General features: G+C 34.5%; 1 protein-coding gene across 3 annotated transcripts in view; it reads right to left on the bottom strand.

The window, feature by feature from the left end:
* Nucleotides 1-26,013, bottom strand: part of LOC145628953 (uncharacterized) — a 34,640-nt gene extending 8,627 nt beyond the window's left edge. Inside the window, exons 1-21 of one of the 3 annotated variants that reach the window (XM_081681397.1) lie at nt 25,622-26,013; nt 25,443-25,541; nt 24,708-24,795; nt 22,197-22,305; nt 21,397-21,495; nt 18,813-18,855; nt 16,840-16,911; nt 16,628-16,723; nt 14,345-14,584; nt 13,602-13,785; nt 10,956-11,067; nt 10,691-10,777; nt 10,445-10,583; nt 9,017-9,113; nt 8,853-8,915; nt 8,620-8,729; nt 7,558-7,662; nt 4,963-5,036; nt 2,963-3,038; nt 1,171-1,392; nt 302-373 (exon numbers count right to left, since the gene is read on the bottom strand). In XM_081681397.1, the coding sequence (XP_081537523.1) occupies nt 302-373; nt 1,171-1,392; nt 2,963-3,038; nt 4,963-5,036; nt 7,558-7,662; nt 8,620-8,729; nt 8,853-8,915; nt 9,017-9,113; nt 10,445-10,583; nt 10,691-10,777; nt 10,956-11,067; nt 13,602-13,785; nt 14,345-14,584; nt 16,628-16,723; nt 16,840-16,911; nt 18,813-18,855; nt 21,397-21,495; nt 22,197-22,305; nt 24,708-24,795; nt 25,443-25,523 (2,169 nt within the window). In that variant the 5' untranslated portion in view covers nt 25,524-25,541; nt 25,622-26,013. Of the gene's footprint in view, nt 1-301; nt 374-1,170; nt 1,393-2,962; nt 3,039-4,962; nt 5,037-7,557; nt 7,663-8,619; nt 8,730-8,852; nt 8,916-9,016; nt 9,114-10,444; nt 10,584-10,690; nt 10,778-10,955; nt 11,068-13,601; nt 13,786-14,344; nt 14,585-16,627; nt 16,724-16,839; nt 16,912-18,812; nt 18,856-21,396; nt 21,496-22,196; nt 22,306-24,707; nt 24,796-25,442; nt 25,542-25,621 lie in introns of those variants that run through there. The other 2 variants (XM_081681398.1, XM_081681399.1) reach the window with 2 other exon arrangements.
* Between the last annotated feature and the right edge of the window lie 1,629 nt (nt 26,014-27,642).

The following is a 27,642-nucleotide window of genomic DNA, read 5'->3' as shown; positions in this document are numbered from 1 at the left end:
CTAGCAATACCAAATACACATGCACGAACTCTATGAATAAGGCGCTAAGTGAATTTGATATCACAAAAAATTAAATTTCGGTGGTCAATTGTAACATAGCAGCAAAGTAATAGACAGCTCAACAATTAGAACTAGAAACTACCAGAATATCTTGATTCCCAGCAAACTCAAATCTTTGTCAATGCCAGTATGATAAAACCATCAAACATAATAAAAATGTCAAAGGGGTGCAAAGTAAAAAAAAAAAAAAAAAAAAAAAAGAGTTACGTAAATATAGAGTAAAGTGCAGCATGTTACTTACCAAATAAACAAGGTGGGCACCAATATCCCGATATCCAACTAGCCCATTGAGTAGATGGCGACAAGTAAGCTCCTGAGAGTCAATGCGACATCAGATGTAAGATATGGTTGAATAATAGCAGGGAGAAATTATATTTTGAATATTTGTATGCACAATGATTCGATAGTGAACCCTTAAGTATTCCAGGAAGGTGAATCAGATAACAAGATCATCTATTAGCAAGGAAATTCAAACTTCCTCACCACTACAAACAAAAGAAGGATATAAAGAATTTGACGTTGAAAGTCATAGAGAAATATGTATGTATCACTCGCATACAAAAGGAGAGCTAAGGATCACCACCCCCACCCCCTACCCCCACCTAAAAAAAAATAAAAATAAAAAAAATAAAAAAATCCCAGAACAGTTATGATTGCCAGATCAAGAAGCATCAAGAGTCAACATTAACTCCCAGGCAAAAGGCTTCACAACTTGCATACAGCTAATTTCCACATTTATTAATAAATCAGCAGCAAATCATTCGTCAATATTTATCCTAAATATAAGTTCATACATCATTGAGGATTTCCAATGTTAATACAAATAAAATAAAAAATAATTAATCCAAACAACTACAACTCAAGAAGGGTGAACAACTGAATTGATGGTTTTTGTTACAAAAATGCACTGAAATACAATCAGGCAGTATTTTTCCAGGGCTATGATAAATGAAATCCAGAGAGGAATCCAGATGCAATACTTGAGGACGCCTAGAAATGCAATTAGATATAACTAGTGTACACTGTACAGAGGATATTATTCATTAAATTGAAAAGACCACAGTTAAAACAATTGTAAGGCAATTAGCAGCTCTGCAGCTCCCTCAATACCTGCAAATCCTTCTCCCCTGGATAAGAAATCAATGTTGTCATGGATATTCGAACAACAAGATCAAGGACAAGTTTTCCTTGATTAAGTTCTCCAAAAAAGTCCATCAACACTTTTTTAGAATGCTGAAGCTGCTCCGGAACATGACAATTAGCATTATTCCCACAACCTTCAGGTGACATCAGATACGTACGAGACCATCGGGCAAGAAACCATATTACTGCCTGAAAATACCGTCTGTTACTGCTCAAATAAACACTGAAAGACTTAACACGTATACAGCAAGAGAGGACCTTGTCTACTAAGCATATCCATGAGAAGTTGACAACCACATGGATAATTTCCATACATCAAGGACATACATGCCATCACACTCAAATTATAAATGAAATTTCCAGTAATGAAGTTGCCACTCTCCCTCTTATTTCTCTTGAATTTATCATCAATTCCAGACCAATCATTGATCATCAATAGCTAAAACTGAATAAAAAAGGAACATGTATGTGTGTGCATCATTTAATGCGTAAATGCACCTGGACGTGTGTGAACAAATACTATTATATTGGAGTGTGACCTGTACACGAGTCATATTTATTATTTTGGACCAAAAAAACATGGATACTTATCATATAATTGCTGGATTCGACACTAAGCAAAATTCCCGTGTAGGACAAAGGTATGCACAGTTTAAATAGAACAAATACATATAAAAGCAATTATGTATGTATAAATCTATATTTGTAGTGATTTAGAGATTAGTATTTTCAAGATAAATCATCAGGCAACATTCAAACAACATAAGATACAAGCTGGGTTATTTTGATACGGCAGAGATTAGCTGTTCCTAAGCATAGATTTACAGCATAAATAACCAATCAACATAGGCTAATACTAAGGAGAGGTTATATAAAATTAGGGTTATCCAGATGATATTTGCCTCATTTGTGGGAATGCAACTGAAACTCAGAGTCACATGCTTTTTGATTGTCAGTGCAGCAAGAATTGCTTCATTAAGTATTACCCTGGTATGGCTGAATGTTAGACAACAATTTAAAGAACTTAACTGGCCTGGTCAGATGGATCAGAAGGAAGCAGTAAGGGAATAAAATAATCTTAAAAAGGGGTGATTCTCACTGGAATGCTAGCCATTGATTATTTTTTTGTGGGATTCTGGAACCCCAAAATTCATAGAGGATATACTAGTAAAGCACAAGATACATGATAATTAAAATAGGGTACAGTGGTACACATTATTATTAATAAGAAAATCAATCCTAGTGAAGCTTAATTTGCATTATGTATTGTAAATAGTTTGTACAGGCTTTTTAGCCAGGTGGTTTTGTCCTGTATCCCGGTCCTATCTAAAAGGTTTGAAAGGTTGGTGAAGAATATAAAAGTTAAAGCTTTCTTGCCAGGGAACACGGGAAATATGCGAATGAAGACAAAATCATAAAAGCTAGTATTTTAGGGTTAAGTCAGGAGCTTAGGACATCATAATACTGAACTGACTACCTACATACACTTTGGTGCTCACCATCGTAATACATAATCAGTATACTATTGTAGCAGGATGAACAAAAGGAAATAGCATATCATGACATCATTTTTAGCAACTGCACATTAGTGTTAGAAGACAGACAGGCAAACAGGACCGATTATAATAGCAAAGTCTCAACACTAATCATTGCAGAAAAATTGTATCCCATAGGCCACAAGAAAGAAAACAAGGAAATTTTTTAAAACTCACAGCACATAAATTGTTAGCATAAGAAAGTTTTGTCATCACGGCTGTACCTCCATAAGACGAGGGCTAAAAACCGATGCTCTAATTTCTGGATCAATACTCTGCTCAGCAAAACGTAAGATGGAACTGCATCAAGCAACAAAGCCAACATGGATATATGATACACCAATAAAGACTAAAACCAATGTCAAGCACATGTGACTCATCAGTTATCACAAAACATAAAATTAATTAGAATGGTCTCTAGTCTGAAGAATGTGGCACTAAAAGGCCAAAATAATGCAAGAAAGCACAAATGAACTCCTTAGGCTTTGGCCTTGGCATAACAAAAGAGGAAGGAGCCAAAAAAAGCAAGAATAAGAAATCCATCAAAGACACTATTGTCATCTTTCAAATTAAGGGTTTAAGGAAAACAGTTTCTTGGCAGTTGTAGCTGTTAGGTGTAACACCCTTCCACATTGAGACTAAGAACAGAATATATCATCCATCCAAGATCCAGCATCCAGCAAAAGTCAATAAGAGTTGCCTTTTCGAACTAAAGTGGTCCTTTTCTAAAGCATCTAATGTCACAGGGGACTGATCTTCCCAGTGCTCACCAGTGATACGTTGCCGAGGGGTAGTGTTTAATTATAATTAATACTGCCTCTTTAAAGGTTGGATGGGATTTTGATGCTTAAGAACTAATGCCCAATAAAAAATTCAGCATGCAAATTAGTTCAACCAATTAAAACTCGTCAAATAAATGTTCTAGCAGAAAATTGTCATTTTCACATGAAGGCAGCAACAAATGCCACAAATTTCCAAGTCTAACATGAGAAGTCACTAAAGAGACAGCCACCATCAATCAAATTCATGTGTAGTATAGGTTATATTATGAATTGGCTAATTAATGATTTCTTATTATAATTCATAGCAATTCAAGCTCCAACGAATTTCAAAAATAGGATAGTAAGAATGAGTATAGCATATCTCAATATTAAAAATATAAAAAACTGACAAGTTCCATAGCATTATTTCCAAAGGACTTCTATAGTTAATCACCAACTAAACTACCCTAGCAATCTCTTTCCCTCTATATCCTCTGTTTCTCTTTCCACAGCCCCTGATTGGCTCTTTTTTTTTTTTTTTTTTCCTTTTTACTTTTCTTTTTAATGAGTTCATTATATACTTTGGATTCAGCCACAACCATCATTACGACTTCCCTCAAATGCCTTTCATGATCATATGATCAAAACCAGTTATCCAGCATGAAAAAATCTAGCACCATTTAAACAGCTGCTTACGTATTAACAATATACACATCTTCATCTACTAATGTTGTCCCAAAACCCTGTGTGTCTAGACTGTCTACCTAATACCTACCAACTTCATAGATAGCCATTACCAGTCCCTCACCGTTTGGATAAAACAAACACAATGTTCAGAGGTCAAAAGTTGAAAAAGATACATATTCACATAGATGTTCTTCCCTAACACTTACTATTCCTACTTCCTGGCCAAGAAGATAACTATTAACAGAAGAGAAACAAAGGTAATGGATGAGGCTGGCTATTTATATGGCTTGACAAAAAGAAGGGTAAGTTAAAATTGCAATGTTGTCTGGAGACTGCAGAAGCAGGATGGAGGAAAGCAAGCAGCTGGAAAAAATAACCTACAGGGAAGGCAGAGCTGAAGCTTGGTTCTGTTACATGTATGAGGAATTGAGCACCAAATATTTCAGAAGTTTATGCATGATAGAGGCAAGAGGAGGTGGATAGACCTTGAGTTATACGCAAACTTTCGTGTATAAGAGGGATGACTACATTGCACATATTCTCATAGATGCAAAAGGAGGTGGATAAAACTTGAATGCACTAGCTTTTATGTCATAATAGGTTTTATAGGAATGATCACATTGTACATTATATTCCTATTTTAGTAAAAATATCATCACAACCATCTTCCAATCCACCAGCTAATTTCAGTAATTGTAATGACAAGCAGAATTTTAACCATCATGTGTAAAAAGATGGAAGCACCACAAAAAAGCTGCAAGAATTTACACGTTTACCTGGAAAGTATGACTACTGGATGCTTGTCACCTTCTACGCTATCCAAAAAGTGTGTTTGTATGGCCTCTGGAACCTAATCACAACAAAGATTATGTGAAACAAATACAAAATAGATAACAGACGCTAATAACTTTGAAAGAATAGCTTCAAGCACTGTTGTTTTACTCAAAATTACCTCAGCATTTTTTTTGATGCATTTATTAAACAAAGTACAACATATAACTCAGATTAAAAGCTGCCCTCTCGTTTTCATTTAGATTTTGGGAAGAGAAGGTGGCCACTCTGATTCAGTGGAACAATCCAATATGGTATATTATGGTTATTACAAGCAACCATTTCAGCCCATTGAAAATATACCTACAGGCAGTATAACAATCCAATGCTTAAGAGCTGCCTCTCTTTTTCATTAAAATTTTGGGAAGGGTAGGTGGCCACTGTGAGTTCAGTGGAACAATCCAATATGGTAACTAAAAGCAACCATTTCATCCCATTGAAAATACAACTATAGGCTGAAATACAACAATCCAATGCTTACTGTAAATTTTTTTCTCTTTTTTTTTTTTTTTTTTGTTCCATCAAAAAAATTTCTTATCCTATTCTCAAAATTTGACAATGAACATATGAAACTTTCAATTTTTAACAAGAATAACATAAAAATCATAACATGTAAAAATATACTCTCTCCGTCCTTATATTAGAGTCTCATTTCTCTTTATTATGTGAGTAATATATGTTAGAAATGGGACTCTAATAAAAGGACAGAGGGAGTAATATTTAATGATATAACAGTATCAAAAGGTGGCGGTAACATTTTTTTTATCCATTATACATCAAGAACTCATAGTTTGATCTCAAAATGTAAAATAACCCACAAATGTTATGTAGCTGAGAGGTATAAATTATTCCACATTAACAAAAAATTTTGAATCAAGCAAATAGGACTTTCAGATATTAGCATTTGCAAACTATCATCGAAATCATATTATCAATATTCATCCACAACAGCAGTCTAAAATGCACTTGTTAGTGATACCTTCTCTTTATTAGAGAGCTGCAACTTATTTAATACGAGAAGCGGATAAACAGAGCAAGATTCAATGGTGAAAAAGAGAACGCCAGTCATCGTTAAGGAACAACAAGGTATGTAGAAAAAGGATGGCTCAGCAGGACATTACTAGAAGCTATAACCCAGCACCTAAGCTTATCATTGATAATCAGTTAACAAAAGGAACAGAGCATGAAAAGGCAACCAATAAACCACTACCTCAGATTCTCAGAACTCCCATTTCTATTTCCTGTACACATGTCATTAAAACTAGTAGAGAATTCCGCAGTAGAGATTGACTTGACTAACAAGATCCGTAGCTCCATACTCAGATAAGAATCCAAAACAAACGAGGAGCGAGCGTCAAAAACTTTCTGTATTGTCCCCTCATCACAAAACACTAAATCCTCTCTGGAAGACCAAACCAGTTTCCTAAAACTAGACAAAAGTCTGTAAAAGTACATCAACGTTGCCTCCATTCTGCACTCTTATATCCCTAACTAGCATCAAGCTTCCAAGAATCTACACAGACTGATATCCATCAATCCCTCACTAATGAAACAAAGTTCTCACAAGAGAGATTCAAGAATGAAGAAAAATGAGAAACAATTTCAACAAAGGAAGTCTAAAAATAAAAGCAACAGCTTGCCTTGACAGAATGATGACCCTTATCTCTATTTCAATGACACATTCAAAATTCATACTCATCCTGACCACTACAATCTCAAAAAAAAAAAAAAAAAAAAAAAAAAAAAAAAAAAAACTTGGAAGGGTTTGGGGAGTAAAACGAAAAGGGGGTAAAAGGATTTACGAATTTACAAATCAAAGAGCATTTAAAGGAATAAGGGGTATGCTTTCTCTTTTCCTGCAATAATTACCCAAAACTAAACAGCACCCAGATTATTATTAAAATAAAAAAATTAAATTAAAAATTAAAAAAAAAAAAATCTAATCCCACCAGGACAAAGACTATACTGCCTTGGCTTCTTTCACTGAGTTAGTTAATCATATTTTACTCTTCTGCCCTTGGGTTCTTTCTCTTGAGCTCTTATGACTAATTATTTGTTTAGGATGAGCTGTTGAGCCGTGTCGAATATCATCCATATGGCAACCGTCTATTAAATAGTTTCAAGAAATGTTGTTCAAAATTTCAAATTGGCTTTATTAACATGATTAACCTATCCTTCCTCCCTCATTGACCGGCCACAAAATCTTATTAGGCAACAGAAGATCAATAATAAAAATAAATAAATAAAGGCAACTCTTCAACTGGTGGAACATAAAATAATTTTTTTTTTTTTTTTTTTTTTACCAATTAGCTACTTTATATCCCCTTGCGATGGTCATTGAAAAAAGGCATTGGATAAGTATAACTGACAAATATAAGCCAATTTTTAGCAAAACGTGAACGGGAAGATCACCATGTAACTAATTGACATACAAATAGATTAAAATTGTCTACCATGAAAATGTCAAAAAAAACGCAAGGACGCCATGTAGAATTTTCCAAAAGCAAGATAAAAACAAGAGAAGAAAAACAGGAAACTACCAAAGGTAACTCTCCTTCTCCCTCATCGGCTAGAACATGTCCAGTTATGAGTAAAAGAGAGTAAATTTCTTCCAAGATTGCAGTTGGATCAGATCTGCCTCTGACCTGAAACAAAAGGATAAAGTTTAAAGTAAAAGGAATGGGAAGTTCAATAAGTAAATACACCGTGGAGCTAATTTCATAAAAGTACTTAGCTTGTTTCCAGAATAAGACAATACAGGCCAAGTGCATACTACATAATTGTTCATCTGGAAGGATTGTTTTTTAAATTTAACCTGTTCTTAAAACAGATACATAAGGATTGGATTATACGACCATGTATTAGTTATGTTGCTTCTATAAATCTGATTATATATTACTTAAGCCCACTGGCTACAAATATACCTTAACTCTATTGCCCTACTATTGTAGATAAATGTTACATCAAAAACTAGACAAAGTCCATTAAAATAGGAAAAAGAGGGATTGGTAGGGTATGTAATTGCAACTTATTGCAACAAACCACCAAGATGGCGGAGAAGTATATAAAAAGAAAAATTATGTAGATGCTTCCCACAAAAACTTTCACACAGTGATTGAATGCAGGAAAAAACAAATAAAATGATAATAAATTAAAATACAAATAAAAAAGAAGAGTTGTTTAAGCTGTTCAAAGGTAATAATGGAATAAGATACTTCAACACTGACCAACAATACAAATTGCAATACAAGCCAAGCAACTATTACGAATCCAGGGTATAATAAAATAAGATCATATAATTCAACTATTAAGAACGTACCTTATAAAAGTATTTAAAAAATAAACATATATAAAATATATAAAGAACACACAGGGATAATTAAAATCATATGCACCAAAATAACAAATAAAAAAAAGGATATATGCTTTAAAGGATATATGCTTTAAAGGATATGAGCGTATATTATGAAGGTATGGTAAATGAATGTGGACAAATTAAGCAAAGAACATGTAGGCATAATGAAACGAATAAGCAATGGACCAGAAGGGTCCAGAACACAGATCAGCCCCTCAGGTCCATTATAACCAAGTAAGTCAACTACCTGTTGAAGTTGAGCAAGGCGTTCCAAAAAGACTTTTGTAAGAAAAGGAACTGAATACTCAATTGATGCCCTTGCAATAAGACCATAAGAATTCAACCTTTCATCCATGCCTGTAAAAGAAGTAAATTGACAGAAATAAGCTGGAAATGAAAAAAAGATGACAACAAGACAACATTAAACACCTGAGGAAGGCAAATGCAACAATGTGGAGATTTAACAGCTATTATATGTACCAAAAATTGAAGCCTGCAGATAGTCATTGCTATCATCGTCATTGAATGCTGTTGCAGAGGCAGCTACATCAAATATAGAACAGATATTAAACATTAAAACATTACAGACAACAGATATACAGGGGATACAAACCAAAACATGATATGCTTGACATCATACTTACTCTTCAATTCAGACTCCACAATCAATGCAAACAGAGAGGCAGCCGCACTAATTCCTTCTAATGGGATTGATGGAGTCCCATTACTACTCCCAGAAGGCTGCAAAGGCAACACAAAAAAAAAAAAAAAAAAAAAAAAAAAAAAAAAAAAAAAAAGGGTAACAAAATGCACAACAACAGTGAAAGTAGTGGTCACCAAGAAAAAAGAATAATGCAATAAAATCATACATACACAATCTTTGAAATTGAGAAGTGCAGCAGAAATGCTGAAGTTACACACAAACGCAAAGCAGTATAAACAAACTGAACTTTGAAAGGTCTAAAATCTAAATACAATGATAGGCGATTCGTTTGAATTTGCAATCAATATTTTCAGGAAAAGCAGAACAGTACAAGCCAAAAGCCTTGAACCAATGGTATAAATTTGATTCTGATGGGAAAAACCCTAACCTTATGGAAAGACATCAGAACTACAAATGCCCAAGAAGACTAGGAGTGAAAATTCCAGTTATAAACTGAGATATCCAATGTGGTTTATATGTTTTACTGAACAAAAGAACCTCTAGATGATAAAGAACTTGATTGTAAGGTGCTTATCTTTTTTTATCAAGACATCATTGTACCTTGCTTAAGAGAGGTAGGTTAAGTCTCTAACTTTATAACTAAAATTGAGCTTGACAAAAGAATTAACAATATCAACACAACACCTAGAAATCTCTTAAACAATCAAGTAGGAAAAAAGAATCAGGGGGCGTTTGGTTCACATAGTGGTATGGAGTTAAAATCATAAATGAAACTATGATGCATGGGTTTGGAACTTAATTCTTGATACCATGTGTTGGTTGAAATGGTTCTTCTCTAGAATGACCTTTTCTCCTTTTATTTGATTCTTAATACCATGTGTTTGGTTCATTGAATGACTTTTTTTTTCTTTTATTTAATACCTAAAGCATTGGTATGACAGTATGAGCCATACCCACCTCCCTCCAAGGTTCCTAAACTCCATACGTTGGGGATTTGAGGTATGGGTTTAAAAGTTTTAAATCATCAAGCAAACATATGGTATGTGTTTAGACCATTCTAAACCCATAACTCGTACCTAGGTTTCATAAACCAAACAGCCCCTAAAAGAGTTATTGGATAAGCTATCAGGTACCCAAAACTTGTAAATTGATAACTATAACCGTACCCGACAGCTTAATTTTCGGATTGGGTACCGATATGATATTTATAATGGTTCGAGTACCTTATTTTTTATTGAATATCAGATCAATTGGATTTTCAGATACTATTGCAAGAGCCAAAGTTTATCTCCATTAATAGGTTTGATTTGACAGCATTATTGCTAGCCTTTCTACTCTTAATATAATAGCGGATCAACCGAATCGAGAGGGGAGGAACCACATTACAAAGAAAGATACAGATTCATACCGTCAGAATTGCAGTCCAAGTATCTAACAAGATATCACGTGCTACCCAACTCCACGTTTCCTCATCAGTCCCAGTCGCCATAAGTACTTTAACAACTTCACTCATCAAGCCAGATAACAGATTTATTGTTCCAAAAGGGCTGCAAAAAAACAAAAATGCAAAAATATTATGAATAAAATTAATAACTGTAAAGACAAACCCTTTCCTAGCAAAGTAAACAAAACACAGTCAAGATCAGGAACTAACCATATGGATTTCAAGAGTTGATCATACATAAATGGGGATGTAACAGTTGCTACAGCCAATAATGCTCGGCATCCATCAAGAAACTCACTGAACAAGCAACACAATAAGAAAAATCTATCTGAGATTTACATGCATCATATGATTACCTGCGACCAAATTTCAAAGATAACAATAGTACAAAAAACAATTGTTACAGGTCAACAAATACTAAGAGTCCAGGACAAAAATAACCAAGGGAGGGGTTTAAAAAGCATGTCCTTTAGACCTTTCACTTTTCCCAGATTCAATTGCACTTGATATAACATCTGGGGGATGAATCCATTGTATGATTCCAGATAGCAATTGTACTAGGTGGTGTTCTCGCATTTGAACATTATCTGTGCAGCATAAAATGTAGATGAAAAGGACAAGTCAGCAAGCCATGAATAGATGCTTGTGAAACAAATAATAGATTCCGTACAATATGCAATTCCCTAATGGGCTAAAAAATTGCCACATTTTGCAGTATAAATTGCCTTTGTCAATTAACAGTATGCAGAGAGTATAGAGTATTAGCCCTTTAGATAACTAAACAAAACCATAATGGTAAATTGGAGTGAACAGCAGAGGTTGCTTATGCCAAATTGCCATATCATGACCAGCAGGCCGGCATGCTTTTAGTAATTCTGTTCTTAATTGTTAGAGGTTTCCTTGTCCTCTAGTGGTAATAGTATTATAATATTACTTCTAAGTATATTGGTTACTATCTAACAAAATAAACTTTCTTTGGGGAGGTACAGTGAACTGAATTATCTATCTCAATAATACTTTTTTTATTCGTGGTGCATTTGCCACTAAAGAAAACATATAGGTTAATTACAGGTAAAAGGTAATCCCTAATAATATCATCAAGACAGCAAAGTAAGGTTCCCATATAATTACAGAATAAAATAGAATATAAAAAGAATATAGAGGTAGGTACCGTCCATATATAATAACGGCTAGGAGGAAAAACATTCCCACCATCAGATTAATAAAACAACAAAATACCAACACCCACCAATCAAAGAAGATGACAAGTGACTCACACAATTAATCACATTGCACCAAAAATAGCCTCAAGGAAGGGTATATACTACGTATATCCCTATTGTTACCTCATTGAGCCTTCTAAATAAATATGGGAAGCCCAAGAAATAGGCAGTTTTAGGCACTTTTCTATAGAGAAGTTGGTAATGCAAATGATGCAAAAAGTATATGAAGCATATGAAAGGATTGACAGAATAGCAATAACAAACAAAAACATAAACAATAACAGTAGTAGTAAAACTGGTATCTGTAGTTGTAATAATGATAGTAGTACTAGTAGAAGTAATAGTAGTAGTGACAAAAGTATGACACAGGAAGGGCAGAATTCATAGTAGAAGCTTGGCTGTGAAGGTTAATTTTCATATTTATTATTGGGTTTTTTCCTTCTGGCCAGCAATTTTTAAGAGCTTCAAGACCACAGTTTATAATGTGCACCTGAGACAGGCACCTAAGCAAGAGGCAAAGCACACAAACCTTATGGGCTACGGGTGAAGTTAAATAGGCACGGAAAAGTGCACCCTTCCAGCCACCTTCAACCAGGTGCAGCACCTTGGGTCCTATTTGTCCGGTGACACGTGTGCGCATGAGAGAAAGAGTGAGCTAGCAAAAGCTCTGGGCTAATTGTGAAGAAATTGCTTCAATTTGAACCCAATATCAGAAGCACTGATCACTGAAAAACTCTTCTTTGTGAGTTAACTAGAAAGAATAAATATTGGCTGACAGCAGAGCTCTTGGAATTTATCTGTCTTTAACATTCTCCGTTACTCTCTGTTAACTCTTTCAATCTGTTTCTTCTGTGTCAATCATCATTTTCAACTTTTCCTTTTCGTCCTTTCTCAACCTCTTTGATCAGCTATTAGCTCAAAAGCCCCTTGCTTGTGATGTGAAAATGCCAGGCAACAATTTTTATATTTATTTCTTACTTTTTCCTCCCTTTTTCTTTTCTTGTGTTCTAGGTAGGTAAGATCCCAGCTCCCCACCCTCCTTGTCATTGAAACAGTCACAAAACTCCTTTCTCTTTTTTTCATTTTTCCAATTAGTAATTCATCATGGCTATACGTTTGTATTTGGGTGGCTCTTCTTCAGATATTTAATGCCATAATAGCCAAAAATATTAAGGTGCACCCCCATGCAAGAGGTGCTTGCCTTTTTTCTTGCACCTCATACAGTAATACAATTTAATTTTAATTTTAATTTTAATTTTAATTTAGGACAGGCCATAGTTCAAAATACACGATTTTTGTCACAATTGTGGGAACAGCATGCTGTCCGGTAACGAATTTGATATGTTAATCACAAATCATGTCATGGTTGTGGCGATGCGAATTTGAATTCAAAGGTTTTATGATCGATGTAATTTGGGGAGAAATGAGGAATCTTTCACTGTATCTCCAAATAGCACGTAACGTTTTGGTGAAACAAGGGATATAACGTTCAATGAAGGGTGATTTGGGGTTGGAACATTTGATACAGACAAGATCTTGGGTTTTAGAAAAACACCGTGATTGATTTCGGTTTGGTTAATTGAAAATCCTTTACAATATGGCCCTGCCGAAACCATGTGGCCATATTTTTGCATCATGAGAACAACACAACTTTGATCTGGCCATCCATATGAAAAGTGGTAAAGCTGGTAAATTAAGGCTCTCCATTCTTATAATGATCAAATTTTTATGGCAGGTGTACAAATATAATTTCCAGTTCATACACCATAGCAGAAAATTACTCCTTCAATTTTTGACCACAATCCTCAAATCAACAAGATAGAGAACAGATACAACTATTATATATGTGCTCTGTTCCTGCCTACAAAAATTTATAGCCTAAAAGCTTCAAAACATACCTGATGGAAATATATTTCCAGTTAAAGAGCAAAGTTGCACAATAAGCTTCCGAGCAGAAACTGCAATTGGACAGTCAAGCCAGTAGCCTTTGAGTGAAAACTTATGCCTCAAAGCTCCATAGAGATTCAACACCCAGCTAACATGCCCGCTTGAAAGCAAGATCTGCTGCCATGAAGGACCAGGCTACAGGAAGAATAAATGTAAACAATATGAGACAATAGCCAAGCCATGGTTATCAGCTTATGGAATTCTTCTCATTTAATACCAATTTATAATCTAGTCAGCAGCATACACAACCCTATTTAAGATCTTACTATGATAGAAGTTGATGAGAAAGTAGTATCCATAAAAGCAAAGAAATGGATCAGCATACTACAATACAAGAGCCAGCAACAGATATCAGCAGAGTTATCCTTTTATGCAAAACAAATAAGGGACATCAAACATACACAACCATAGTAAACATGATCTTAGACTATGGGTTCCTTTTTTTAATATGCTGTTTGGAATATGCTGTGCTAACAAGAAACAAAATGCATAGAAGTGCACAAAATCAAGTTCCTTTTTAACAGTGCTGAAAAAGAGTATGTCAAGAGATGTTCAGTTAATACTATGAAGAAGAAATACTGCGTACAAAATATTTAAACAAATTAAAAAAAAAAAAAAAAATTAAAAAAAAAAAAAAAGTGACAAATGAACTCCGTCATATAAAAATAAAAATTATGAGGACAAACAGCATTACCTGCACTATAACACATTCAGACCGCCAAGAAAAGACAGAATCATTTCTAGCTTTTACAGAAAAGACATCTACATTCGTTTTAGCACTGTCATCGGAGCTGTAACGGAAGTCCCAATTCAAAATTTGAAGCATTAGACGCATGGAAGCTGTGCAAACTTTAACTTCAGGGACCTCGGAATCAGATTCCACTATTCTGTTTGTAACACTTGCAGCAGCTTCTTGTGCCCAACTATAGAAAATCTATGTGTAAAAAAAAAAATTAGAATAAAAGATCAGACTAGAATAATAATGTGCAAATTTAGACATACACACACATGGGATCAAATTAGATGTATCGTTAAAAGTGATGACTGCAAGGGATTTCCAAATATTGATTAATTACATCTATGGCTAAATCACTAAAGAGAAGCATGTGTGAGAAAGAAAACATATACTATACGTAAATAATACGTTTTTAAGTGTTTTGTTTATATGTACAATATGTTGCTTAGACTGGCTGATATGTTAGATATATGTATCAAGGCATATGAGTTAAAAATTCTATATATAATGCATATTCTTGGTCCAAGATGAAAGAGTCCACAAACATGTTGGTATACTGAAAATCAGACTCTGGGAGTTGAAAAGAAATGTAGAATCAAGTAATATTACAGCAAGTATGAATGTGTGTATAGGTGACCCAACATGTGTGAAGGATTTAAGTTGATAAGGATCTCAAGCCATCAGATATGAAATATTCAGTAGCTTGGATTATACAAAGTATTTGTACAGTCCTTGGCATTTCCACACAAATAATTTAAATGCACATATTTTCTTCAATTTAAGTCTACAATTTCAGACTTCTTCCTCCTATCAAATAAAATTAAAACCATCAACACATTCAATCTTCCTCCTATATGACACACTCCTTCCATTTCACAATAACTGTTATAATTTCAAAATAATTACACTTTACATTTTACCCTTTTTTAGATATATAGCCTACATTATAATATTCATTTTGTTTCTAATTTCATCCCACTTCCCTACCGCTCAACATTTTCATTGTACTTTTCCCACTTCTCTCTCACTTGGCAATCTTTTTCTTGGTTCTTGTGGAAAGTGAACTATAAATATTTAATTGAAAAGGAGGGCGTAAATGATTTCTATTGATTACTTGTCAAATTTCCAGCAAATTAAGTTGCTTCACATTTGCACATCCTGATGTCCTTCGCAACTCAAACCCCTAAAAGCCCCATTTCCTCTTTTTATTATATCTCTCCTCTCCTTCCTCTCCATTATTTTAGTTGGCAAGTAATCCATCAATCTAAAGTTAAGCTAGATAATCCATAGCGCCTGTCCAGCCATACCCTCCATTAACAATGGTGACTCTACCAAACGACAGAGGCAAGTATAGGGCAGCAACTACAATTATAATATTCTATTGGTGTCTTATCTTCATAAAACTCCTAATTTTTTCATATAATTTTATTTATTGAAAATCCTGTAATTAACAGAAATTATAATGTAGATTTCATACTTAATCAGAGTTTGTAAGATATTGCCAAGTTTAATGTTACTAAGGATATGCTATATTGAATTATGGGCTTCTCCTATGCCTGCTTCTCTATCTTATGAAATGGTACCCAATTGGATCAGAACTTAGGCTCTCTGCTCTTCATTTTTGTAAATGTAGACTAAATCCTTTTCATGAAAACTTTCTAACACCTTTGCTACCTGAATTAAGTCAATTTACAGAAGACCATAGCGAGACTTTAAAATTAGAGGAGATTTGGTGGGTAATAAACTCCTATGAAAAAGGAGAAATTGATGCAAAAAAGGTTGAAAATTCTGAAAAGATAGAAGAATTATGGAAAAACTAACACCAGACAGGTGGTAAAAAATTTGCTCAACTCCCAAGGCTCAGCAGCCTCCAAGGCTCAACTGCTCAAGTCTGATGATGAAGACTTAATAGCTTTAGGGTAACCATATCCCATTGGAAGAAGTGAAAGGTGGAAGAGAGGGTTTTGCACACTCTTACCGTCCCCAAATGAGGGGAAACAAGCACTCATACCTCTTATAAAACAAATTGTGCAGCTAACAAAATATTCCACGAGTGAGACTCTTATCTCAGCCATCAGATTAACATATTGGCTCTTCTCAGTTTATCTTACATGCATATATTAGTGTGCATATGTTTGTATACTCATGCGCAGATGTTTGTAGAGTGTGCACAGTGCACATCTGTGTGTAATCGCTATAATGTAAGGAAAGACAAGAATATTCAAATAATAAGATGATAACCTTCAGGTAGTCCAGCTCCAGTGACATCCTGCACTGCTCATGGAACTCTCTAGGAAGGCCCATGGCAGTTGAAGTGGAAGGAGAAAATTCAGATACCTGAAAAGAAAATGTAATTTCATAATATGCTCATAAATAGTTCCTTTCTTCAGAAGAAGGCCAAGGGGAAATTAAGAAAAGCGTCAGAATATAATTGATAGAATAGCAAGAATTACCAGAGATTCAAGGAAATTTATACCAGTGAATTGAACATCCACACCATGACAGCCAGTAATTGCCTGCTTTATCTGCAAAAACAACGTTAAGTGACATTAGTTTGTTTATGACCATCGACTAGGACATAAAACTTAATATAAAGGGTGCCAATTGGGGATAGGATAGAGAACAATGGAAGGGGGGATGGACACTAGTGGTAGCCAATGTATAAAAAAGCTCAAGGCACACTAAAGCGATAGGGGTTCTGCTGCGCCTAGGCGCGCCTCATTGGCTGAAGTGCGCCTTGGGTGCGCCTTAGGTGCGCCTCATGCGCTTCAGGCGCTTTTTGTGCGCCTAACCCAAAACGCCTCGCCCAGACTAAAATAAGCGCTCACCCTGATCGCCTTGCACCTCAGCGCCTAGGCGCGTTTTTTCAAACACTGGTGGTAGCAAGGGAGGGTGATAAGTAACCCAAAAAAACATTGCCCGTATATCAAGTTATAGGTCATAAGGACAAACATGAGAAGACACTGTCCATTCTTGGGTTTTTTCCTAGCTAAAAAAATGGACTATTCAAAGAAGGGGCTAAAAAATAAATATAGGACTCCTCTGCAAAATTGCAAGTAGTGCTAGCCAAAAGCTTTAAACAGATATATTATACTAACTCTGTTTCATAATATTCTAAATACATTCCTTATTGTCCATTTCAAATAGTTCTTAACACTTTCACTTTATTCCATGTTTGGCAAACTCCTTTTACTACCATCCCTTAGCTCACATTATTTACACACTTCCACCCACATTCTCTTTTTTTTTTTTTTCCTTACATCCACCATCAATTTTACACTTCCTCTCTTACTTTATAATTTATACACCATTTCTAACACCATCCACATTTTTACCGACTCTTTTACTTTTTTTTTTTTTTTTTTATATATATATGTACAAACAGGAAATGTTAAGAACATTATGAAACAGAGTTAGTAGAACTCAAGCGGATTCATAACATGACAATTATAAGAAAATAAAAAGGGACAAAAAATGAGTACAAAAATCAAAACATACTTAATAAAGCTAGCATATGTTAGCATCAGTTGCCATCTCAGAGTCAATGAAATCAGTAGGATATGAAACAAGGAGTTTGTATCAATCTTTTTCTTTTTTTTTTAAATTACATTGTACTAAAAAAGCAGGAGCAACATGTGAGCATAATATTATTCGCTAATAAAAACCTTCCAACATCTCAAAAGAGCTCAATGAGAGCAAATAAAACAAATCACTAACAAGCAAACCACTCAATGACTCAAACAATGAAGACAGCGTTGCCATAGTTCTTCAAGAAGCAACATGTCAATCTAAGAGTTATCATATGTTTCTATGTTTCCAAGAGACTTCATAGAGAGCATTCATTGGTCAGCAGCTCACACATGTGGTAAGGGATCTATGTCATCTAACAACTAAAAAAGAAGTTTTAAATAAATCCCTAAGTGGAAACAGCTTCACTGAACACCAAACAATAATGGTATACAGGATATGTTTGAACCCCCTCTGTCCCTCTCACTTCAATGATAGGCATACCTTGAATCATACTAACTTTAACACAAGGAAAACAAGTTTGGAATAATACAAGTCTCAAGTAAAACCATTAATCATGTAACCCAAATAAAAATGCATTTACAGTGATCAAACTAATCGGCACTAGTCTTCAAAATAAAAAAAATAATAAAAAAAAAAAAAAAAAGGAACTAATCGGCATTATAAATCTTCTGCATATGACAAAAAAGAGAAAGGTAAAACATGTGTACTGATCACAGGGATAAAACAGATAAAAGCTTGGACATTTCATAAAGTAAACATTCAATCAAAGCTAAATATTGAGGAGTCGGTATGCAGAAAAGAAAAGGATACAGAAATCCAGATCCATTTTAGAAATATAGAAGCTTTTAGCTGTACAAGACAAAAGTGTAAGTTCAGTGGAAACATTCTTCTGTACCTGAAATAGAAATGCCTCCTTCTCAGAAGCCACAAACTCTAACCTGCACACAGAGCATTTTTCTTTGAGTTTAATCCAAATGGATAATGATTCAACTAAGCAAACTCACAAAATCAATTCAGTTAAGCAATTTGGTCCCTTGGAAAAAGTTCAAATCTCACTTAGGCCAAAAAAAAAAAGGAAGCATAAGCTTCAGCAAAAGTTTTGTTTAACTTAATAGCATGCACTCTGCTCTCTCCATCTCTCAAAAGGTTTCTTAAACTAAACAGTCCACATCCCCATTTTATGCCGCCAGTCCGCCAGATTCCTTTTGCACAACCTGCATTTTTCCTCAGGCTTGAATGTTTTGAAGGTCCAGTTTATCTTCTTATGCTGGCAAATTCAAAATTCATGGTATTTTCTATTGCCGACCCTTTTTACCAATTTCTGCTGTGCAAAATTTTAATGTCAGGAAACTTGAGATATTCTTTCTGTTGCTTAATGCATAAAGGGCCAAAGGGGCCATCTGTCCCAGTGTGGTAATAGAACTGTATGTTCCATCAAATGCTCTGCTTCCATAACAATATTCTGAGCTCTCCCCTGTTTTCGCTATATGTCCCTTGCCTAGTGGCACTAAACTAAGTACATTCTTGCTGCCAGCATCCCTGGTAACCCCTGCAAGTTTGTTGGTAAGAGGAAGAGCAACATACTTTTCAAGGTTGATGCAGCATTCTCAATGGAATAGGAACAAGATTCGAGAACATCTATCTTGATAGCAGGAATGGTTCTCTATATAATCTTTTAGAAAATAGAATTGAGGGTATCTACAAAATGTACAAATATAATTATAAGCAAGTGTTAAAGCCTGGGTAAGCTTGGGATAGTATTCAGATAAGATTAAAGACAAAAGGTAGTAGAATATCTGCTATCTGGTGATGTGACAAGACCCACACTAAGGGTTGAAGACTAGTAAACTCCCCATGGTCTGTCCTCAAATAAGGTTAGTTTAGAATTAAAAGGTCAAGGTTATGTAGATGGCATCAATAGTGGCAAACATGACCTAAAAGACCATAAGAAATAAAAATCTTAGACCAATATCATGTCATAAGACTTTTTAAGACACTATAAACAAAAAAAAAAAAACAAAAAAAAAAAAAAAAAATTCTGTTTTGAACATGGCACCTATGATGATTTATCCAGACCTAAAAACCTTTAAAAAAATTTGATAAAAAATATAAATAAAAATCAAGGTTCCAACCGCAACTGCAGCAATGTAGGGCCTGATCTATTCACCTTATTTTTACTTATCTCAAGAAAAATAAGTGCAAATAAGATAAGTTCAAGAAAAATAAGTTCTAGTTAGGGTTGACAAGAGTTGCCCAAATTCAAATTACAACTAATAAGGATAGTATAAGGGACCATTGGGTTTGTACAAAGTAAACGGAATGGAATGAACAAAGGAAAAGAAAGAGAATGGAATGAAAATCCCTAAAATTTACTAGGTTGCTTGTTTTAAAAAACAAAGAGAAACCAGCCACCAGTCCCACTACCACCACACAACATCCTATCTCCTTCACTTCCCACCCTTTCCAGCCACCCCACCATTCGCCGCACCTCCCCCACTCCCAATAAAAAGCACAACCACTAAACAAAACATTTGCCTCATAACAGGTTTTGCTAAGTAGTAGATCTAGTAGCTCTTGAATTATTGTTCCCAACCTTACAATTAACCTTTCAAATAAAGACAGAAAGTGACTAAGTAATTTTGGTGTGAAAAACTGGACGATCCAGCTAGCACACCATGATAGTTTGGAATGGATAAAAACCACAATCCAAGTGCAAAAGCAGGTAAAATTAGCAAGGGAGGGAGAAAATTAGGTAACTATGATATAGACAATCCTATATGTAATAAACCACTCTTCATTAACAAAACCCTGGATGATTACTTAACTAGAGTGCATAGTTATATATATATATATATATATATATATATAGATATATAATACTCCTTCCTTAGTATGAGAGACACTTCCCTTGGTGCCATTGAAGTGGAAATCTTTATTACTCCCTTGTTCTTAATTTAACCGTCACACTTCCCATTTATGTTCATCCCAATATGATTATAAGAGTTATAGATACTGCTATATAAACATCAAGCTAGTCGTCCTTTTATGAAATATACCCACTAATAAATTATCACTTCTCTTCCCACCAAAAGTTAGTGTCCCACACCATCTCTCATTCAATTACAAAATTTATAGTTCGATCGCATTTACATTTCAATTTATTATTATATAATAGCCAAGCCAACATGAACTTATTGCATAAAACAATGGGCAAAGCTTGGAAGACTATTAAATTGGGACAGAGGGAGTTCAAAGCAAAAAATTAATTTGGAAAACCAGTATAGTAAATTTATAACTGCAGAAGTGCTAAGTGAGTTACACAGCAGGAGGACCCTTTCCTCATGATCCAACCAATCTCATTTTACCCCTTAATGCATTAATGCTACTAGGATGATATGAAAATCATATCATATATTATCAGCATGTGCACAACAAGAACAATTTTCCCGCCATCAGAAATCATAGATCTTAAAACTCACCAGCCTCTTTTTAATAACTGAGCAGCCACAGAAGAAATCTTTGTTTGAACATAACCTTCAGATGAGCTTGCATGCTGCATGACAAAGCACAAACAGAAACTGGAAGAAGGAAGAGAAAAGTAAGTAAAACAAAGGCCAAATTGTTCATCTGAACAAGATACATCAAGATGTTTCCCCGTAATAATGCTGTTTAATGATTGAATAATTCATTATAAAAATTAAATTAAACTAAATTAAATTAAAAGCAATGCCATATTCTTAACATAATAAACAAATTTGATAGAATGTTCAGACTTGGTACTTGGTAGTGACATGTCAATGTGTACAAGAAATGAACTAAGTTAGCTTCAACCCATAAACTCAGACAACTGAACCTGATGCTGTTTATGTTCTGTAAGTCTCATGCTTATGTATTTATAAAAAAAGTTGATTGTCATGGGCCCAGTTGCCCACCCTAACTGAAAGTTCAAAGTAGCATAGTCCAAATTTTAGAGGTTTAAAACATATTAAACCATCCTTGGTCTGAGAAAAAATTGTGGATGAAAGATTATATAGTAGCATATTGTCTCACTTTGCTGGTGTCTACCTCAGACAATTTATAAAAAATTTGCATGTTCCAGGTCCAAACTGAAGTGTCAAGTAACCCCGAGAGTCACAATACAAGTACTTTAGCCAAAATTCAAAGTTTCTAACATATGTCAAAATGTTTACAAAAAGCACAAAAACACGACTGGAAAAATGTTTTCGAACTCTAGCCCAATCAAAAGTCATCAAATTTCTAATTCAACAAATAAACTCACTTAATCAAGCTTCCTTTATCCACAGGTGTGAGAATCCCCCATTCTCTAAGAGCTGCATCTCGGATTGCAGCAGCAGCCTGAAACCTTGCATTTGCCACTTGAGAATTCTCTGGAGCAAAGTAAAAAAAAAGGGAAGTTTAGTAATAGATAAAAAAAATAAAAAGAAAAACTGAAAAACTTTGGCAAGAATACAGCCATTGCCAAAGCCCATCCAAGGATATAAAATATATTTAGTTTTTGGTTTCAAACACACATCGAATAAGTAAAGTTGGCCGGCAATTTCTAGGTGTCTCCAGCTAAACAAAAAGAGTGAAAACGTTTGATTAATTAATACTAGGTGCAGGTAATCCAACCACCCAATCAGCCTTCTTCCATCCATACAATTTCCCCCAACTCCCCAAGACTTTCACAATCACAAGTTCTCAAACATTCTCCCAGTTTATATTTCCTCTAAAAGGTACGCCAAAGTAATCAAGGGAAAGGATATTAAAATCCCACTTTAACAAAAAAACTCTCCAAGTTGAAAACTAGAAATAAGATATCAACGTTTGATCTTGAAATCGACTCAATTCCGCAAATTCAAGAACACCTTCTAATCCTAAAACAAATAATATCATCATATACATTCATCAGAAAAACAATTAGGTTTCCTCTTACTCCCTAAAGTTTTAAATCCCTCCATTGTACTCTCTAAGTCACTCTTTTGCATCCTCTCAAGCTAGCATAATAACCTAGACCTGGCAATTCTAACCCAGACCCGACCCAAATGAGCCAACTCGTGACCCAAAATTAACCCAAAAACATCGACCCAATTTTAACCCGAATCTCCTCGATTTGTACCCGCCCTGAAAATGATATTGACCCGACCCGAAGTTGACCCAATACCCGAAATGACCTGACCTAAAATTGACCTAACCCGTTCAAATCCGATACCCGAAATGTCTCAAACTAAAATTACCTTATAGATGAACTAAAAATGTCTAGTGCCAAAAATGACTCAAATTGTTCGTCTCCAACCGTAGCCAATCTCATAAACCGAATTGACATTTCTTATTATAGCAAAAACAAAACATAAAACTATCGATTTGAGCTTGATCCACAAATAAAACAACCTAAACATACCCGAACATACTCCACCCGAAAAGGGTCTGACCCGAACATACCTAATCCGAACCCGAACTCAACCCGATACTCGACCCAAGTTACCCGAAACCCGAACTGACCTGACCCAATCCGAAATTAACCCGACCCAAATAACCTGTTTGCTAGTTCTATACTAACCACAATGGTAATAAAATATGTGACAACGGACTCATGCATCTAAAAACATCAATCATCATCACCACATATTAGCAAGAATCCAAGCACTATCACCCACAAGGCTACAAGCCCTTACCTCTCGATCACAACCAAGTCACCTTATTATAAGGTTTTTTAATATTTCTATGTATCAGTCGTCTCTTTAATACTCTCTTTAATACTTTATTTTGCCTCGTGAGCCACAAAAACACATTGGCATTGCAAAATGGTGTTAAATCTCAAAAGAACATCTCCTAACGGGTTATTTAGCACTTTGACACCTTCATGGTATAAATTGTGGTGAGCAAAATGGCCCCTAAACTTATTTAGCAAATCCTTTTCAAGAAAAGAGTGATAAAATTGTAGTGATGATTTTCAATAATCTAAGCTAACTCAACTAAAATTGCCACTAAAGCATCACATCCCAACCATCCTAGGCCAATGATATCCCAACTAACCTCCCATTAAATCTTCATATCTAGGCCAATATCAAAATCTTGTACAATGACCAGATTTTCTACGGCATCATTATTTCATAATAGGTGAGTCAGTGATAACCTCTTAAAAAAAATATAAAAAAAAACTCCTTAAGAACTCATGCGGACACTCTTCAACCCAAGGACAATCACAGTTCCTACTTCTCCTCCCATTTACTACAAATAAGTATACCCCTGTGTTGCCCATCAACCATTCAACATTTCACATCTTCAAAGTTCTACTATGCTTTTCCCGCAAAAAACCACCTCCTCCACCTCATTATTAAGATACATGGTATTAAACTTGTCTTCCTCAAAACATAATTGATCAACCACTGCAATCTCCCGCAAAAGTTAGACCCTTCATTCTCGAGATCCCAAAAACCCTCCTTAATCCATACCTTTAAAATATCCTTTAAAAATTCACTCTCTCATAATCATAAACCTTACTCAACCTAGCCTCCTCCAACAATCCAAATTAGAAGCCCACATTTTGATGAATAGCCTCTTTGATATCCTGTGAAACTATTAACTTGCCCAGTCAACAAAATGGATGGATATGATACTTCAATAAGATACAATACAATTGTCAAGACACTGACATTCAATTCCATCACCAACGAGCATCAAGCATGCTCCTCCATCAAGAACTAAATATTATTTCTTTCTACCAAAGAGCTAAACTGGACAGGGGCCAAAACCCAAATATAAATTAATCAACAAAACTTATGCTCACCAAGAATAAATTTGCAAGCTTGATATGGCTGAGGAGATTGACTGAGTGACAAAATAGTAGCCTCGGCAGCAGCAGGATTTACATGCATCTGAAAGAGATGCGAGGAAAGTGGCAACTATGATCATGTTCTATAGAATGAAACAGCGAGAGGAGATAGTAGAAACAATTTTTAATATGTGAGGCATGTACATTTCAGTTCAATCAAACAGCAGTGCATTAGAGAATCAAACCAAAAAGGGGACATGTACAATTTCAGATTCTAATTTAACCAAAAATGGCATAAGCTTGGGCACTCAATGCATAGTCGGAAGACCAAAAAATACGCTCTTACAAACTACACATAGCTTCCAGCTACATCAACACCCATAACAATTAGTACAGTAAGTACACGAAACTTATACACAAACAAAATGAGGGTAATTGCACCCGAAACAATTGGTACTCCAATGTTCACGCATAAAAAACAAAATGGGGGTGACAAATATTAGGCGAAAACAGAATCGCGAACTACACTAACAATTGGTACTCCAAGCAAATACACAAACAAAATGGGATAACAAAAATCAGGCGAAAACAATGTTACAGATCAAATCCCAATAACAATTATTACTCCAAATACATTATAAAAACAAAATGGGTGTGGCAAAATTTAATCGAAACCCGATATTACATATTAAACAGAGCTCCTAATTTCAAACTAAACTAAATTGACAAAATTAGCAATAGAAGAAGAACCTGAATTGAACTGCAAGCAAGTTCAATTGTACGCATTATAGATTGAAGACGACCCAAATCATTGCCATTATCTCCTTGCATACTTCGAAATTTGAGTACCTTAACAAAAAAAAAATAATGAAGTTTCGAATTCGATGAATTATATGAATGAATAAAATAAAAATGGAAGATGAACTAACCAGTGGTTACGAAGAAATTGAAGAAAGTAAAGATGAAAAGAGAGCCACTTCTAACGGCCGTGCGGTGGTCGTTTAATTGAATCGGTAGGCCGTGTTCGAAGCTCGAAGTGTTGAGACGGCGATTTCCGGCGAGTGTTGGTTGCGTCCTCGACGGATGGTTTTTTCAAGTGTTTTGGGATTTGTGCTGGTAGTCGTATAACTCGTATTTAGAAAGTGATTTAATTTTTTTTTATTTTTAACATACAATTACAAATTTAAGAGCGATTTCCGTAAATAATGCTAAAATAAAAAATAATCCGTGTGTACGTTGCTTTAAAAAATATTTCCCACAATACCGTTCACGTAAGCTCGGATTTTTGGTTCGTTTTTTGGCTATTAATAAACCGCTAATAAAGATTGCGGTTCTACACAAATTAGAACCGCTAATGGTATTAGAGGTTTTTCAAATAGAACCTCTAATACCATTAGCGGTTCTATTTGAAGAACCTGTAATGTTTAGAGGTTCTTTAAATAGAACCTCTAATGCTATTAGCGGTTCTATTTGAAGAACCTCTAATACCATTAGCGATTCTATTTGAAGAACCTGTAATGGTTAGAGGATCTTTAAATAGAACCTCTAATGGTATTAGCGGTTCTATTTGAAGAACCTCTAATACCATTAGCGGGTCTATTTGAAGAACCTAAACATTAAGCCTAATAAGTTACTGGGTATTTTAAGTATAAACCGCTAATGACATTAGCGGTTTTAATAAATGAACCGCTAATGACATTAGTGGTTCTTTTTTAAAATCCGCTATTGTTATTAGCGGTTTATAGCCTCGGATTTTACAACCCTACACTAATCCTACGTGTACAGTATCACGGTAAATAGTTTTAAAACTGACATATATACGGAATTATTTTTTATTTTAGCATTATTTACGGAAATCGCTCCAAATTTAAGGACAATTTTGCAATGGCTACAATAAAATTGTAGCCACCACAAAAATGAAATCTATACCCTTGATTATCATAATTGGGACTGTTGATTTAAGTTGACTATAAAAATACCTAAGAAATTAAATTTCTTTGTTTTCCTTAATTCTCTACACAGTAAACTACTCCATTGATGATTTTCTCCAAAGTATGAATAACAAAACAATCCACTTAATTAACATGAAATCCATCAATTAACTAGTGCAAGGATGAAAGGAAGAGTAATTAAATAATTATGTACTGTACATATCCATGTAGTTCGTATAAAACTATCCAATCTATAAAATTGTATTCCTTTTTTCAAGGTTAGTTACCAATTTTCCATTGATTTTAATTGGTTATACTTTAATCTAATCCAATTCATGATAATTGCTCCTTCATATACCTATTTAAATGAGATTTAGGCAGAAGGTTGAATGCTTGGAATTGTATCAATGGCAGCGAGACAAGCGGTTATGTTTTCAGTTTTTTTTTTTTAAAAGAAAAAAATTAAATTTAAAATTATTTATAATTTAGAAGTCAGATATATTAATGGACAAGATTAATCATTAATATTTAAACGGTTGAGATTAAGAGTAGTTACAATGGCTACATTTTTTATGTAGCCATTGAATAGTCTCTTCCACAAATTTAAATGAATAAAAAATAATGATATGAGTAATAAATTTGTGTGTGGTTTGTCACCCTATGCGGTTATATTTGACTCACTAGTTTAAGTCCCGTGCAATGCACGATTTTTACTTAGCATATTTATAAATTATAATGTTAATTTAACAAAAATTAATAATTAATTAAAAATAAAAATCAATATTTTTAATTGAATCAAATACTTGATTTTCTTTTCCATAAAATACCTATTATAAAATATTATATGTCAAAAAAAATTTCATTGAATGCATATAGAATATACTTTATATATAGTTGTCAAATTGAACGTTAAATATTACAGGATATTATAATATAATGTTCATAAATATTTGTTAAAAAAAGGAAAGTAAAAGTGGCGGGAATATTTTTAATCAAAACCTGACAAGTGTCATATCGGA

This window comes from Chenopodium album, chromosome 4 (assembly GCF_948465745.1).
Source record: "Chenopodium album chromosome 4, dcCheAlbu1.1, whole genome shotgun sequence".
NCBI classification, from domain to species: domain Eukaryota; kingdom Viridiplantae; phylum Streptophyta; class Magnoliopsida; order Caryophyllales; family Amaranthaceae; genus Chenopodium; species Chenopodium album.
The sequence above is the reverse complement of the archived record's forward strand: the minus strand, read 5'-3'. Positions and strand labels throughout refer to the sequence as shown.